The sequence below is a fragment of the Littorina saxatilis genome, linkage group LG5 (genome assembly GCF_037325665.1).
Source record: "Littorina saxatilis isolate snail1 linkage group LG5, US_GU_Lsax_2.0, whole genome shotgun sequence".
In the NCBI taxonomy this organism is placed as follows: domain Eukaryota; kingdom Metazoa; phylum Mollusca; class Gastropoda; order Littorinimorpha; family Littorinidae; genus Littorina; species Littorina saxatilis.
In genome coordinates, this window is record NC_090249.1 from 9,270,062 (window position 1) to 9,287,814 (window position 17,753).

Below are 17,753 nucleotides of genomic sequence, written 5' to 3' on the forward strand. Positions count from 1 at the left end.
CAGTGTCACCTATGCTTACTGTGTGTGTGTGTATGTGTGACGGAGTGATTGTTGTCGATTTCTTACGTGAGCCTTGAAGTGAGTCTTACGTGAGCCTCTTGTTGTCTCTGTGTTCATTTTTTTTTAATTGCGTAAAGAAACTGTCCTATGCTTTCACCAAAAAATCCAATCTTGACTTTCAACTGTACATTAATATAAAAAGCAGGAAAAAAGGACAGAAAAAAAGATCAATAAAGACGGATGCTCCCCGATAACAAAAAAACAACAAACAAAAACAAAAAAAAAGAGAGGCAAAAAAGAAAGAGTTGAAGCTGCCTGCATGCAACTGAGATGAAAAATTTAAAAAAGGAGAGAAAAAAGTTCAACATAATCATTTATTTTTCTCCCTAACATTCAGGTCAACAAAGTCATTGTCATAGCTAGGCAGTCATTCGATTCCAAGACAATCATTACAGGTTTGAACCGACCCTTTCGTTTAACCATTCAAAAAACAACAGCAATAATGCTGTTAGTACTACAGCGCGCTCAACGTTCGCCCTTTTGAACTCGCGATGAGATGTGTTTCTTCTGGTCGCCAAGCTTACCGTTAACAAACGCATGTAAACTCAGAGGCAAAAGAAACGCAAATGCTGCAGTAAAGATGAGTTACACATGAATTTTAAAGCCATATGTACTCGATGACTATACACGCTAATTGCTTTACCAACAGCTGGAGACATGCTAAATTAAACAATGTCGAGGAGAGCCCCAGGTCGGGTCGCCCCAAAAAGACTACTCCTAGGGAAGATCGTTTCATCCAACAGCAGGCGCTGCAGCACCGGGCCACCACCTGCAAGGTCATCAGAGGGCAGTTACGAGAGGCCACTAACATCAACGTTAGTGAGAGGACCATCGGCAACCGCCTGCATGACGCCCGGCTGCGGAGTCGTCGTCCTGCTGTGCGTCCCCTGCTGACACAGGCTCATCGCCGGGCTTGTCTGTCCTGGAGTCGCCGCCACTTGAGATGGACGCGCCGGGACTGGGCTCAGGCCCTATTCAGTGACGAGTCCAGGTTCAACCTGTACCATTCTGACGGCCGACGCAAGGTCTGGAGGCGTGAGGGCGAGCGTTATGAAGACGACACAGTGCATGAGAGGGTGGCCTTCGGCGGGGGCTCTGTCATGGTTTGGGGGGGGCTTCAGCCTTCATCAACGCACCCCCCTGTACCATGTGGTCGGGAATCTCACTGGTCAACGCTACAGGGACGAAATTCTCGCCCCTATTGTCTTGCCGACCCTGCAGCAGATTGGCCCAAACGCCGTGTTTCAGGATGACAATGCTACTCCTCACAGGGCCAGGCTTGTCAACGACTACATCCAGCAAACCGGGGTCGTCAGGATGGATTTCCCTGCCTGTTCGCCAGACATGAACCCCATAGAGCATGTATGGGACGAACTGGACAGGCAGGTGAGGGCCAACCACCAGCCTCCCAGAAACCTGCAGCAGCTGCTGCAGATGCTCCAACAGGAGTGGCAGGCCATTCCACAGGCCTTTTTCACGAAGCTTATGAACTCTATGCGGTCAAGGTGTGGTGAACTTGAGCGCAAACGTGGCGGACACACCCATTATTGACCTCATGAAAGACTTGTTATGTTTATTTGTGACCCCTCTGCTGTTTGTGGACATGAATAACCGAATCGGCTCGATGAAATAAACCCAAATTTTGCAGTTGCGTTGCACATTGACTGAAGTAAACGTGTTCCAAATTTCCGTACGATATGTTCATTCGTTCTTTTGCTGTGATCCGTCCTTAACTTTTTTCCGCTAGTATATAAAGTTGAAAGTCAAGATTGGATTTTTTTACACACACACACACACACACGCGCGCGCGCGCACGCAAACAAACGCATGAAGGAACAGACGCACAATTATACCTGCACGCACGCACACACAGGCAAGGCAGGCACTCGCACAAATATATAAAAACACATACACACACGCACAAACACACACACACACACACCCCTCCACCCACACGTACGAGTGCGCGCGTGCACGCGAACACACGAATAAAGTATTAGACGCACAATTACACACGCACGCACGCACACACAGGCAGGCAGGCACAAATACATACAAACACATACACACACACACACACACACACAAACACACACTCACACAACGACGCCCATTTATACCGAAACACCCCCTTGTATAAGCGGGGAAGAAAGAGAGGTGGCCAGTGACCCAGAACGAACAAAAGTTAAAGCTGGCAACTTAGGTTTGTGTTTAGCGAAGTTTGCACGAAATGCATGCACGAGATACGACTTTTCCTTATATTTTCCTTTTTGGGGACTTTTATTTGCGTCAGCTCGGTTTAATATGAAAAACCAAAGAAAAGCCTTGCCATTTTGCACTGAGAAACTTTGGAAGTAGCGAATTTATTCCTCGGTCACGCTGTAGTACAATTACCCTCACTTATTTCCTCGTTTGCTTCCAAAGTAGGCTCTTTTGCCGTCCCATGCATGCAAAAATGAGGATGTAAACTACTCTCAAACTACCCTCACTTAGTTCCTCGCTTTGCTTCGAAGTAAGCCCTTCTTCCGGCCCATGCATACGAACTTCCAAGGTCACTCAAAACCTTGGGAGTTTTCGCGAACTTCCTCTATAAGCATACGGATCCTGACCTGTGAGATTTCAATTGCAGACTTCAGCATGGCGGCCCAGGCGTTCTCAATGCTGGCGGTGCTATGTTACGTGGTGTCCTTCCTCATGTACCTCGCCTACATCGTCTTCCCCAGTCTCTCCAAGTCACGTCCTTTGACAATGGCGTTGTGTCTGCTCGTCTTCTCTATCGGTCAGTGTGTGTCTCAAATCCTACATTGTGTGTCTCACTCCAACATTGTGTGTCTCACGCCTACATGTCTCTCCAAGTCCCGTAATGTCTTCACAGTCTTCAGAGTCGGGTATGTCCCTGACTTTGATATTAAATAAAATGTGTCGTTTTGTTTAGTCGTAAATTTTCACTGGTCTATGTCGAATGTCTTCGGAATTTACATATGAAAAATATACTTTGATCGAATTCAAGTCAAGTTTGTATTCCCTACCTGCGAAAAAGGTAGGTCGGTCGTGAGAAATGAGACAGACACGATTTCCCTTTTTAGCCACATTGCAATAGACAAAGGCACCAGTACAAAAACACACAAAGAAATCCAGTTAAAAGTACATTAGAAACCAAAGAACAGAGATAGATGAACACACTTAGTTAAAAAAAACAATGAATGTGTTCATATTTAGTCGATACAATCGCATGTGAAGTCAACGGTCTTTTTTCTAAATGTGTCTGTCTCAAAAACATTAATTACAAATCTGTTCAATTTGAATGGCTGTCAAAAGGTTTGGACGTAAAATGCTTTTAATAAGTAGCAATTTCCATCAAATCACGACATGAAATGGTTTTGAAAGGCTAACTACGGCTTATTCTACTTGCGCTTGGTCATTTTGTCACTCGGGCAAGGTGTCTGTCTCATTTTTTCTCACGACCGCCCTGCAGACAAATCGTCTGCTATAACCGCCATACACAGCAAATTGTCATGATGCGACCAATTTTACACTTCCTATCCGTTGTCAGGCAGATGATCAACTGGCTGACTAAAGAATTTTTCGGCATGTGTTTATTTCAGAGCACGTTATTTACTGTCTGTTTCTGAAAACCTTGAATTCTCACGACCGCCCGGTGTAACACGAAATTTTTACTCCACGAAAAATTTACTCCGGAGTAAATAGTTCGTACGAAATTCTTACTCCGAGTACACTTTTCATACGAGAAAAGAAGTCCCCAAGGCACGAAAAACTTACTCTCTCCACGAAATTTTTACTCCCCATTTTTTTACTTCCAGTAAAAATCTCGTACGCAAAAATGGGATGCAGGCGAAGGGATAATGCCAATAAGTGATCTCACGCACACGAATGTCGCGCTACCCTCCTTCCACCCCTTCCACCACCAAGACTAACAGGGGACAAGGGAGTAAACATTTCGTACACCTGGCATGGGAAGTTAAATTGCGTTTGGGTGAAGTAATTTATTCGTTATTTATTCGTCATGGGAGTAACATTTTTGTTCGAAATGTTTACTCGGAAATCACCTGTCTTGGGGTTGGTTGGTTGGTTGGTTTTTGGGGTTTAATGTCTCTTCAGCAGATGCTAGCTGCTATTCGAGACCGACCTGTCTTGGGGAGTAATTTTCTCGTGAAATGGGGGAGTGCTTTTTTCGTAAAGGGAGTAACTTTTTCGTACGAAATGTTTACTCCGGAGTAAAAATCTCGTGGGAGTAATTTTCTCGTGTTACACCGGCACTACTAGATTGACGGTCATTTCTTACCAAATGTTAAGCAGATTCATGTGTAAAATAACAACATTCAATGACTGTCTGATCAATGCCAGTGTTTTTTTCAATCCTTGAATGCACGGCATTGTGAATGTTGTGGTCAAGTGAGAGTTTTATAGACATCGCCGTACGTTTTTCAACACTTTGATGACGTCAGACAGCAGATTGAAAACGTTCCAACTTGGAAAGACAGCCAGTCACGATCATATAGGACCGATCTTTTATGAAATTTTACATGAGAGTTCCTGGGAATGATATCCCCAGTCATTTTTTCGATAAATGTCTTTGATGACGTCATATCCGGCTTTTTGTAAAAGTTGAGGTGGCACTGTCACACCCTCATTTTTCAATCAAATTGATTGAAATTTTGGCCAAGCAATCTTCGACGAAGGCCGGACTTCGGTATTACATTTCAGCTTGGAGGCTTAAAAATTGATTAATGACTTTGGTCATTAAAAATCTGAAAATTGTAATTAAAATTTTTTTTTTATAAAATGATCCTAAATTACGTTTATCGTATTCTTCATCATTTTCTGATTCCAAAAACATATAAATATGTTATATTCGGATTAAAAACAAGCTCTGAAAATTAAAAGTATAAAAATTATGATTAAAATAAAATTTACGAAATCGATTTAAAAGCACTTTCATTTAGTTCCTTGTCGGTTCCTGATTCCAAAAACATATAGATACTAGATGATTACCCGCTTCGTCGGGTGGATCGCGAGACGGAGTGTGCAGCGTGGCGGTTCGCACCGGCTTCGCCGGGATGATCGCGAGACGGAGTATGCAGCGTGGCGGTTCGCCGGCTTCGCCAGCTTAGAGCACGTGTTGACGTGATTGACGCCACACGAAGGAAGGAAGATAAACGCGCAAAACACTGGAGAAGATAAGGAAGAGTTACTGGAAATGGATCTACAGAAAAACCAAAATCGGTTCACCGCGCCGCGCTGAGAGCACGTGTTGAAAATTTTTATCGACCAGATTGTGTCCGGGGTCTACCTGAATATGCCCACCAAATTTGAAGCAGATCCATCGAGAACTTTGGCCGTGCATCGCAAAGTGACAGACAGACAGACACACACAAGCCCAATATAGATATAGATGATATGTTTGGATTAAAAACACGCTCAGAAAGTTAAAACGAAGCGTACAGAAAAGTGTGCTATGCAGCACAGCGCAACCACTACCGCACTAAACAGGCTCGTTAATTTCACTGCCTTTTGCACGAGCGGCGGACTACGGTCATTGTGAAATAATGCAGTGCGTTCAGTTTCATTCTGTGAGTTCCACAGCTTGACTAAATGTAGTAATTTCGCCTTACGCGACTTGTTTTAACTTTCCAAATGCCAAACTTTATGGCAGTGTTTTTGACTCACCTATGTAATGGTGAGTATTAGGATTCACATGTGTCTGTCCCCATGTCCGTAGACAAAAAACCTTAACGTTGGGGTTATCTCTGATGTTTTTCAAGCTAGACCTCTAAAACTGTGCACACTTTTAGGGTGTAATGATCTCATCTTGCTCTAAGTAGAACACTCTCGATGGTCTGCAGTTGTTGTAGGCAAGACATTAAGGTTCAGTCTGTAGTGGATATACTGGGACTGCGTCCAGGTTCTATGCCACAGTTCAGTCTGCAGTGGATATATATATATACTAGGACTGCGTTAAGGTACTCTGCCACAGTCTTTGAGGACGTCTTTTCCGTTTTTGTGATAGTTGGGGCGGAACTTTCAAGTAATCTTTGACTCAGTCGGGACTTTGATATTGCATTAGAGCTGAGTAGCTTAAAAATAAGCGAATAAGTTCGCTCATTAAAATTGTCATCAATAACAAATATGTCATTACAGATTCAAACATTACTGCATTGTACTTATCTTTTTCTGATTTAAAATATATATACATATGTAATGTTTACTTTAAAAACGCGTTCAGAATTAAAGAAAACAGGTTGAGTATGCTTCGCGGAGACGAGTGTGACCCGTGACGGTTTTCGGGTATGGTTAACCGAGACTATCTGAATTTAGTCTCGCCGATGACTGTTTTTTTGAGTTGATCCTTCAATTTGATGCCTATAGATTGACTACAGGTTTATATATCGCTTCACGCGACTTGTTTTACATTTCGTCAAGTTATGTAAGTTCAGAATTGTATTATTAAATTTGTTACATAACATTCTAAAAATTGCAAATGATAATAACACTTTTGATTACAGATTGAAAAGTCATTGTATTGTATCCTTTCGATTTCCTGGATCCCAATGTATAAACAGATATGTCATGCTTAGTGTGAAAATCTGCTCAAATGAGAAAAATCGCCTTTTTTGTTCATATGCATCGCAGAGGCAACCCGTCTCCGTCTTCTGCTTTCGGCTAGCCAAATCTCACTAGCATTGTTAATTACTCGTCCCTGGTTCCAATGTTGATCTTTTAGTTTCAAATCAACTTAATGTTTTATTATCGCTTCACATGACTTGTTCGGTATTTTTTTCGCTGTCATGATGTCACCATTTAGAGGGTAGGGTTACATTTTCAGGTATTTATTTCTAAGAATATGCAACTTTTTTTCCAAGATCGTTTTATTTTCATTGGTCAATGATTCTACTTTAAAAAAAAAAAGAGAAATGGAGTGCAATTAACATTGTTACTTTTTGAAGGTATGCTCATGACGTGCATCACAGCGAAATAGCAGTTCAGAAGAACGGAATTCCCATAATTACTTGTAGTCCTTATTTGCTGCTTTTTTCACTGAGCTCGGAAATGAAATTTTGCTTGCATTGTTATTGCTTAATTTATTAAAGCCTCTGGACAATATTCTTTGAATAAATGGTTATCCAATTCTGTTTAAGTCTATCCCTTTGTTTGATAGAGTACTGCAACAAGATATCACATTATGTCGACAAGAATGCGTCTGCATACAAGTTTTTGTCTTGATTCCATCCAGGAGGATGTAAGGCTTTAATAAAAACATTATTTCAAAGGTCTCCGTCAAGATTGATTTTGTTGAAAAAAAAGGAAGTCTCTGATTGAAGATTGTGAAACCTGCCTACATGTCTCTCCAGGTCCCGTAATCTCACTATGGCGTTGTGTGTATCTTACGCTTGTATTGTGTGTATCACGCCTACATTTATATAGGTTACACACTCTCAGTTCTGAATATCGTGCATATTTTCTCTAGGGTCGATTTTCAGGTATTACCTTTAGCGAGGTAATACCTAAAAATATACCCGAGGGAAAATATGCACGTTATTTAGGACGAGGTGTGTAAGCTTTTTAGCCTAGTACTCCACCGTTTTTATTAAAAAAACACCATTTTTTGACACAAACTACTCGGCAAGTGCCTGTTTTCTGCTTAACCAAACCGTCCGCTACCGCAAATCGTGTTATCAAATTGATGTGCGAAACGAGTCCCCTTTTGTTATTTTGGTAAACGCGCCATAAAACGTCTCCTTTTGTATTTAGTAATCTACACTCTTCAAAAAATGTTAAGGATCACTTATTTATACAAGCACGCCACACAAAACAGACAAGACCGAATTCTTTCATTTTCTACAAATTATATAATTGAACAACCAAGGAGTAATGACAAACAAAGCAAAGATCGAACGCGGCAGCGACAATTTAGCTAGAGTGTGTCAAACGTGACAACCCTCGAAATTGGAATTCACAACAATGTGAATCAGTGTCAATAACGCGTGTGCATTCAACACATCGTTGGCGCATGGAGTGGATCAGGTTGCATATGAATGCTCTGGGAACTCCCTTCCACTCCTGCTGGAGCCATTGCAGCAGTTGACCCAGATTGGCAGGAGGAGGGTGATGTTGCTGTACCCGACGACAAAGGGCTGGAACGACCAGGGCCTATATGCTTATGGGGGAATCAAATCTCGTAATCAAAAATTAACGAGGGAAAACAAATTAAAACACCGATGAACAGTATTGTCTTTTCTAAACTTCTTGACAGACATTTCCCCAATAAATAAGGAACAAGTCACTAAACTTAGTTATTTACGCTCTACTGCATAATGTTCTTCCTTTTAAACTTTACCAGTAACCCAAAGTTTCCCTATAACCAATCTATGTTTGTCCAACAAAGAGTTTTACCGATATAAAATTATTAAACCCAAGTTCAACATACAGTAAATGTTGTACGTATTGTGAGAACGAAATTGATTATACTGATTTTAATACTTTTTTTTTGTGCCCCAAAATTATGTTCACTTGGAAATGCATTGAGGATAAAGTGATTTGTAAATATACTGTTCAAAAAAAGAAACGCATAGTTGCTACTTGCCAAATTTGTTTTATTTTTCGAAAAAATTAACAGAAAATCCAATATTTAGATTATTTGTTTGAAATTTGGTATGGACACAGTTGAATGCACACACAGTTCATTTGCATCTTCAAATCAATCAGTCAATCAATACGATTGGGTGCCGAGGCTGTCAAGTCAGTAGGGGGTGTGACTGCCTTGAGCAGCAACAACTGCCCGGCACCTTCTGGGCATGGACTGGATCAGATGCCGGATATCTTGCTGTAGGATGGTGTCCCACTCCTCCTGAAGTGCCTGCAATAGATCGCGGTGATTTGCCGGCGCTTCTTCTCGCCTGCGCACACGTCTGTCCAATTCATCCCAGAGGTGTTCTATCGGGTTCATGTCTGGCGACATGGATGGCCAGGGAAGCACCTGGACATGGTGGTCGGTGAGGAACTGGGTGGTGAGTCGTGCTGTGTGCGGGCGAGCGTTGTCCTGCTGGAATATGGCATCCTGGTCAGCCAGAAGAGGAAGGGCGTATGGGCGCAGAATTTCCTCCACGTATCGCTGGGCAGTTATGCGCCCTTGGACGTGCACCAGGGTGCTCCTTCCAGCGGTATTGATCGCCCCCCACACCATGACGCCTCCACCACCATGAACGGGTGCCTCATCCACACAGTTGGGCGCGTAACGTTCGTTTACTCTCCGGTAGACCCTCCTCCGACCATCATGTCGCTGGAGCAGGAAGTAGGACTCGTCGCTGAACCACACGTGTCTCCAGTGATTCCGGACGGTCCAGCGAAGGTGCTGGTTGCCCCACTGCACTCGGTTCTGGCGATGGCGGCGGGTGAGGACAGCTCCTCTGTGAGGTCTGCGAGCTCTCAAACCAGCTTCATGCAGGCGGTTCCGCACGGTCTGGTCCGATAATCGGTGTGGCCCGGGGAGAGCCTGGACAGAAGATGAGGCCGACAGGAAACGATTCCGGAGGTGGCGGAGCCGTATGAAGCGGTCGTGAGCAGCAGTTGTCGCCCTTGGTCTTCCCGCTCGTTTCAAGTCAGCAAAGGAGCCAGTGGCTTGAAACCTGACCCACAGTCTACTGATGGTGCTCTGGGACACGTGGAAGTGCCTGGCGATTGCACTTTGACTTTGGCCTGCTTGTAAACGACCCAATGCAATTTGGCGGTCTTCTCTGCTCAATCGGGCCATCTTTCGTCACTGAATTGTCGTCTGATTTCTTTGTGGCGAACAATCCGCTTTTATGGGTTTTGGAAGACATGGTGAGAGCTCAATATTCCCCGAGTTTCACGAGATTACACTGAAGCATGACGAGTGGTCATGCCAAATGAGCAATTTTGACATTGTAGCCACTGATAACGCATGCGTCACGTGCAGAGCTCACTTGTGGCAATGGACGAAAGGTCGACGACCAGATAAACATTTTCTGCAGTTTGGTGGATATCCTTGTAGCCATATAACTAAATTATCCAAATATTACAAGCTATGCGTTTCTTTTTTTGAACAGTATATAATATGATTATTAAAAATTACCGTAAAGGAAGTTTTTTTGGGCGTGTTCAAAAAACATTTAGAAATAGTATTGTTAACGATATAGGTACATTTAAAGTAGAAAAATTAATATAAAAAGCAGAAAAAAAGAAAAGAAAAAAAGATCAATGAAGAGAGATACTCCCCGCAAAAAAAAACACACAAAAATAAAATAAAGGGTTGAAGCAAGTAGCTGAGATCCCCCCCCCCCCCCCCCCAAAAAAAAGTTCAACATAATCATTTACTCTTCTTCTAACATTCAAGCCAACAAAGTCATTTGTCATAGATTCCAATACAATCATCACAGGTTTGAACCGACCCTTTGGTTTAACCATTCAAAAAAACAACAGCAATAACGCTGTTAGTACTACAGCGCGCTCAACGTTCTCGCGATGAGATTTGTTTCTTTTGGTGGCAAGCTTACCGTTAACAAATGCATGCGTACTAGTTAGGATTCCCCCAATTTTCGCGACCTTGACCGAATACTCTCGAAGTCACCACTCCGGCGTTCATGCATAGTGAACAGTTGGAAAGTTAAAGTTCGGGAGTTCCCACTTCGGAAAGAGGCCTCTTCTTCCAGTGTTGCTGACTTCCTCCTCATGCATACGGGCCCAGAAGAGGTACATTGCCGATTGCGTTCAAGTTTTTCCTCGTAAGCACTTATCTCTTTGATATTTCTGTGGTTTTTGTCCCACGATAGTTTCATGATTTAAGCGGAATGGATCTCGAGTGTGTTTGATACAACGGAGCGCCCTCTGCTGCCAAAAATGTGACTAGCCGCGCATGCGCACTCGAAACTCCGAAGGGGTGTATTGCATAATAATGACGCAAATTACCAAATCACGACATAAAGAAACCATTGCAGCATCCGGTCTCGTTTCATCTGTGACTGCCAATGAGAGTTATTGAACGAGACAAAGCTATGCAGTTTCCTGTTGCAACCGAGACTATTTCATAATTATTTTAAAAGGAGAGAGACAGAGGTAGAGAGAGAGACAGAGGTAGAGAGAGAGAGAGAGAGAGAGAGAGAGAGAGAGAGAGAGAGAGAGACAGAGAGAGAGACAGAGAGAGACAGACAGACAGACAGAGAGAGAAAAAGCGAGAGAAAGAGAGAGAAAGAGAAAAAGAGAGAGAGACAGACAGTGAGAGAGAGAAAGAGAGAGAGACAGAGAAAAAAGATAGAGAGAGAAAGACAGTAGTCACCGACAGAGAGGGGAAAATTATCAACGGAAGGACAAAATCTGCTTATACCCAGATAAAAAAAAAAAAGATAAAACAAGTCGCGTAAAGCAAAATTACTACATTTAGTCAAGCTGTGGAACTCACAGAATGAAATTGAACGTAGTCCGCCGCTAGTGCAAAAGGCAGTCAAAGTGACGAGCCTGTTTGGCGCGGTAGCGATTGCGCTGTGCTTCATAGCACGCTTTACTGTATCTCTCTTCGTTTTAACTTTCTGAGCGTGTTTTTAATCCAAACATATCATATCTATATGTTTTTGGAATCAGGAACCGACAAGGAATAAGATGAAAATGTTTTTAAATTGATTTCGAAAATTTAATTTTGATCATAATTTTTAATTTTTTTAATTTTCAGAGCTTGTTTTTAATCCAAATTAACATATATTATATGTTTTTGGAATCAGAAAATGATGAAGAATAAGATAAACGTAAATTTGGATCGTTTTATAATTATTTTTCATTTTTTTTACAATTTTCAGATTTTTAATGACCAAAGTCATTAATTAATTTTTAAGCCACCAAGCTGAAATGCAATACCGAAGTCCGGCCTTTGTCGAAGATTGCTTGGCCAAAATTTCAATCAATTTTATTGAAAAATGAGGGTGTGACAGTGCCGCCTCAACTTTTACAAAAAGCCGGATATGACGTCATCAAAGACATTTATCGAAAAAATGAAAAAAAATTCCGGGAATATCATACCCAGGAACTCTCATGTCAAATTTCACAAAGATCGGTTCAGTAGTTTACTCTGAATCGCTCTACACAGAAGGCACACGCACACACACACACACACATACACACATACACACATACACCATGACCCTCGTCTCGATTCCCCCTCTATGTTAAAAGAATTAGTCAAAACTTGACTAAATGTAAAAAGAGAGAGAGAGAGAGGGAGAGAGAGAGGGAGAGAGAGGGAGAGAGACAGAGAGAGACAGGGACATAAATGCTGGGTTTGACTGGAATGCAATAAAAATGAGACAGACAGACAGAGAGAGAGAGAGAGAGAGAGAGATTCAGATTCAGATTCATATTCAAAACTTTAATACAAAGGGATAAAGGTTTTAGGCAATGCCTAATCTTCCAACCTGTCCCTTTTAGACATACATGACATTATACATTACAATTATATATTTATATAACATGTATTGAACAGCCAAACGAATAACTAATTAACTAAGAATTTGTAATCAGGTTAAAAGTAACAAAACACTAGTTATAATAACGTGGTTCATTGATTAATAAAATGATGATTAAGATGTTATGCAGTAACAGTTATGATTTTAAAGCGTAGGGAGAGAATTATTTTTGACAAAGATATTTTCGAACATTTTTTTTAAAAGATGAAAGGGTTTGACATGTTTTACAGTACATTGGAAGTATATTCCACACAAGCGATCCCCAGTAGGATAAACTAGATTTATACAAATCAATGCGTGGGAGCGGTAGCGTATAATTCAAAAGCCTCGCTCTACCAGGAGGACGCTCAAACAGGTCTTGGATGTATGAAGGTGTTTCATGGTTGTACATTTTAAACATGAAAACACTAGCATTTAAAAAGAACTGCTGATGTAGCGGAAGAATGTTCAGTTGAGTGTATTTTTCTTGAGTAGTCATATTGGGATCTCGGTTTAATAACTTTACACCTCTCTTGTGAAGTGTGTTTATTTTCTTTATATGAACATCACTGGCATTGCACCAGACAGTAGATGCATAGCAAATGTGAGAGAGACAGTGTGCGTGGAAAAACATTTTGAGGGCATCCACAGAAACAACGCACCAGAGCTTGTTAAGTAAGAAAAGGTTCCTAGAAACTCGTTTATAAACTGTATCAATGTGAGAGCGCCAGTTAAGTTCATCATCAATTACAACTCCAAGCACACGGTGTTGATGGACTTGAGCAATGCTAACTGTACCATGCATAAGATCAAGGCTCAGAGGCTGTCGCTGGTGTTTTTGTCTTGTGGTTATTAACATGCTTTTTGTTTTCTTAGGATGCAGTGCCATTCTGTTACAATTACACCAATCATTAATATTTGCTATACTTTCTTGGAGTACTTTTCTTATGAGATTTATATCTGTATTACTGCTGTGAAGTGTTGAGTCATCCGCAAAAAGATCAAGTACAGCATTTTCTTGTTTGAAAGAAGAGAGAGAGAGAGAGAGAGAGAGAGAGAGAGAGAGAGAGAGAGAGAGAGAGACAGACAGGCAGACAGACAGACAGACAGACAGTTAGACAGGCAAGACAGACATACAGACATAAAGAGGGGGAGAGTGAAAGACAGAGAGGGAAAGATAAAATAAATAATCAACGGTAGAAAAAAATCCGCTTGTACCCACAAACAAAAAAAACAAAAAGAGAGAGAGAGAGAGAGAAAGAGAGAGACAGACAGAGACAAACAAACAGACAGAGAGAGAGTGGGAAGAAGAGAAAGAGGGGGAGGGAGAGAGACAGACAGACAGAGAGAGTGAGAGAGATAGAAATGCTGGGTTTTACTGGAGTGCAAGAAAACAAAAGAGAGAGAGAAAGAAAGAGAGATTAACGATTAACGAGTTTATTGCATTTAGGCAACATGCCCCTTGCAATGGGGGGAAAGAGAGAGAGAGAGAGAGAGAGAGAGAGAGAGAGAAATTCCACTGGAGTGCCCAAAAAAGAGAGAGAAAGGGAGAGAGAGAGACAGACAGAGTGAGAGAGATATAAACGCTGGGTTTTACTGGAGTGCAATAAAAAAGAAAGAGAGAGAGAGAGAGAGAGAGAGAAAGGGAGATAGATAGAGAGAGAGAGAGAGATTCCACTGGAGTGCCCAAAAAAGAGAGAGAAAGGGAGAGAGAGAGAGAGAGAGAGAGAGAGAGAGAGATTCCACTGGAGTGCACAAAAAAAGAGAGAGAGAGAGAGAGCGAGAGAGAGAGAGTGATAGAGAGAGAGATATTCCACTGGAGTGCCCAAAAAAGAGAGAGAAAGAGAGAAAGGGGGAGTGAGAGAGGGAGAGAGAAAGAGATAGATAGAGAGAGAGAGAGAGAGAGAGAGAGAGAGAGAGAAAGAGCGAGATAGACAAACATAAAGATGGGTGAGAGATAGAAAGAGAAAAGAAATGCTGCAGATTGACAAAACGGATTGACAATATGTATCTTTCGTTTGACTACCGTTAGGAACGTAATTTTTTGCACGCTGCCTATGCCTGACAATTCCAAGCTACTCACCAAATTGACCTCAGAGATACAAGTCTAATCTGTAGACAAACAAACAACCAAGCAAACAGAGCAAACCTAATAGCCGCTTTATTACATAAAGACGGCTAAAAAAGAACACACCTGATGCTGGGTTTGCACGCACAACCCACAGGTATTACAATCATACGGAAATTCTACTACAGATACTAAACGAAATATTCGCTTGACAATGATGATGATTATGATGATGATGATGATGATGATGATGATGATGATGATGATGATGATGATGATGATGATGATGATGATGATGATGATGATGATGGTGGTGGTGGTGTGTGCAGTGTGCTTGCAGTTGATGGCGATGATAGTGTACGGGGTGAAAATGGAGGAACTGCACAGCCGAGCAGAGAGTGTCCACTTCATGCAACACCTCCACGCCTTGAACATCGCCTGGTCATTTGCTTTCGCCATCGTGTCCTCCATCATCGCAACGGCCTCTGGCGTCTGCACCTTTCTCGAGCTGCGCAACGTCCATCTGGACGAGCTGACCGGTGCCGGAACGATGCCGCGTATCTAATGCGTGAGTGATAACGATGCCACGTATGTAATTGCCTGTGTGATGACGGTGTTATATAGCACTGAAAATATTGTAAGGGCCACTTAGAGAAATGTCGATTGCAAACAAGCACATAATTCAAATGAGATGTTTTTTTTAAGAATTTGTTTCAATCATTTCTCCAAACGTTCGAAAGATTCGAATTCATACAGACGTTTTTGTGTACATGAAATCTGCTGGCAAAGGGAGGTACCCCGCTTTTCAAAAGTCACAGCTCAATTATCTGGCATCACAACATGTTCAGTACCTCCGTTGAGGAAAGGCACTTCATGCATCGTTGCTTTTTAGACTCGACCAAAGTCCACAGGGTCCTATGAGGGTTTATTTCCAATTCCCGCAGGAGTAGCTCACATTTCTGGGAGGGGGTTGTTGTCTTTTACGTCCCAGAGATGTTCTATTGGTGTCAGATGAGGGGAATTGGCTAAACGCCTGCTGTCCAATGAAGTTGATGACGATGGAAGCTCGATGCAGAGTTGCAATGTCATCCTGCAATGTGGATCCTTCACCCATGGCTCGCAGCACGGGGATGGCAATGGACTAAAGGATCTCGTCGCGGTAGCGGACACCGGTCAAAATGCCGTGTACGAGGTACAGTGGGGTTCTGCCTTGGAGGTTGAACCCGCCCCACACCATCCACCATATTCCGCTCTTGAACAGTGCCGTCGATAAATCGCTCAGGGGTGACGCCTCCACACACGAACTCGCCCATCAGGATGGGATGAAATAAAGCGGGACTCATCCGTGAAGAGAACTCTGGATCACTGCTGCCTGGTCCAGCGAAGATTGCGTCGACAGCATTCCACTCGGGCCCGGGGATGAACTTGTGTCAGAGAAATTCTCACTGCTGGGGCGCCTGGAGTGGAGACTAGTTTTCATGCAGACGGTTCTTTATCGTCGGGTCACTGCCTCTGACGTTAGCTGCCATCTTCGGTTGTCCTCTCAGGTCATTTGAGGTGAGTCTTTGGTTACGCAGGGCAGCCAAACAGACGAGTCATGTCTGGATGTGATTCGTGGACGTTCAGGTCGTGGTCGTTCTTCAGCCCGTCTAGTGGTCTCGAAGCGATCTCTCAGTCTCTGGATAACGGAATGGCTTACAGCAAGTCTTCTGGCTACTTCTCGCATGGATACGCCGCCATAAATTCATGCCAGGGCCCTTCCTCTGTCTACTGCACTCAGTCATCGTCGTAGGGGGCATGGTTACTCATGCCCGTGTAACTGTCCTTTAAATAGCCAAGCAAGTAAAAATGCAGGTAAGCAGTGTTCACAACAGTCACGTCTTGCACGTGCACCATGTCTTAAGTGTCCCCCTCACTTGCCTGGTCAGCACACCAAGCATAAACTTTTTAGAAAATTACGTGAATTTTGCGTTTCTTTTTACTTGAAAACTAGTCTCCACTCCAGGCGCCCCAGCACTGAGAATTCCTCTGACACAAGCTCATCCCCGGGCCCGAGTGGAATGCTGTCGACGCCATCTTCGCTGGACCAGTAATTCTGCTTTCAATTCTGCCTGGGAACTTCAAACCATTAAAAAAAAAGGCAAAGAAATGTCTGAAGCAACAAATCTTGTGGTAAATTGAAGCCTGTGTTTGGGTTCCATTAAACTCTGAACGTTTGAAGAATAAACGCAAATAAATCCTTTTTAACAGTATAGCAGGTGTGACGACGATGTCATGTATGTAATGGCCTGTGTGACGCCAATTCGGGATGATGTCTTTAAGCCCCTGTCTCATTGGGCCCCCGTCTCATTGGGCCCCCTTCTCTTTGGGCCCCCGTTTTATTGGGCCCCTCTCTCTTTGGGCCCCTGTCTCTTTGGGCCCCCGTCTCGTTGGGCCCCCGTCTCATTTAAAGGTCAAAGGGGGATTTAGGCATTGCCAGCCTTCTTGTGAAAATTACCAGTCCGTCGAAAGCTGACGAATTGAAATAATCTAAAGAAATGAGCTGCATCTACATCCCATTACTGGATTGCGTAAATGTGTGTAAATGGCTGTTTGTCTTTCAGTTACCATGTATACTGTTCAAAAAAAGAAACGCATAGTTGCTACTTGCCAAATTTGTTTTATTTTTCGAAAAAATTAACAGAAAATCCAATATTTAGATTATTTGTTTGAAATTTGGTATGGACACAGTTGAATGCACACACAGTTCATTTGCATCTTCAAATCAATCAGTCAATCAATACGATTGGGTGCCGAGGCTGTCAAGTCAGTAGGGGGTGTGACTGCCTTGAGCAGCAACAACTGCCCGGCACCTTCTGGGCATGGACTGGATCAGATGCCGGATATCTTGCTGTGGGATGGTGTCCCACTCCTCCTGAAGTGCCTGCAATAGATCGCGGTGATTTGCCGGCGCTTCTTCTCGCCTGCGCACACGTCTGTCCAATTCATCCCAGAGGTGTTCTATCGGGTTCATGTCTGGCGACATGGATGGCCAGGGAAGCACCTGGTGAGGAACTGGGTGGTGAGTCGTGCTGTGTGCGGGCGAGCGTTGTCCTGCTGGAATATGGCATCCTGGTCAGCCAGAAGAGGAAGGGCGTGTGGGCGCAGAATTTCCTCCA

General features: G+C 43.0%; 1 protein-coding gene across 2 annotated transcripts in view; it reads left to right on the forward strand.

Moving 5' to 3' along the window:
• Positions 1-17,753, forward strand: part of LOC138966256 (epithelial membrane protein 3-like) — a 91,559-nt gene that overhangs the window by 36,970 nt on the left and 36,836 nt on the right. The window contains exons 3-4 of one of the 2 annotated variants that reach the window (XM_070338398.1): positions 2,690-2,839; positions 14,925-15,163. In XM_070338398.1, coding sequence (XP_070194499.1) covers positions 2,690-2,839; positions 14,925-15,160 — 386 coding nt within the window. In that variant the 3' untranslated portion in view covers positions 15,161-15,163. Of the gene's footprint in view, positions 1-2,689; positions 2,840-14,924; positions 16,838-17,753 lie in introns of those variants that run through there. The other variant, XM_070338399.1, reaches the window with a different exon arrangement.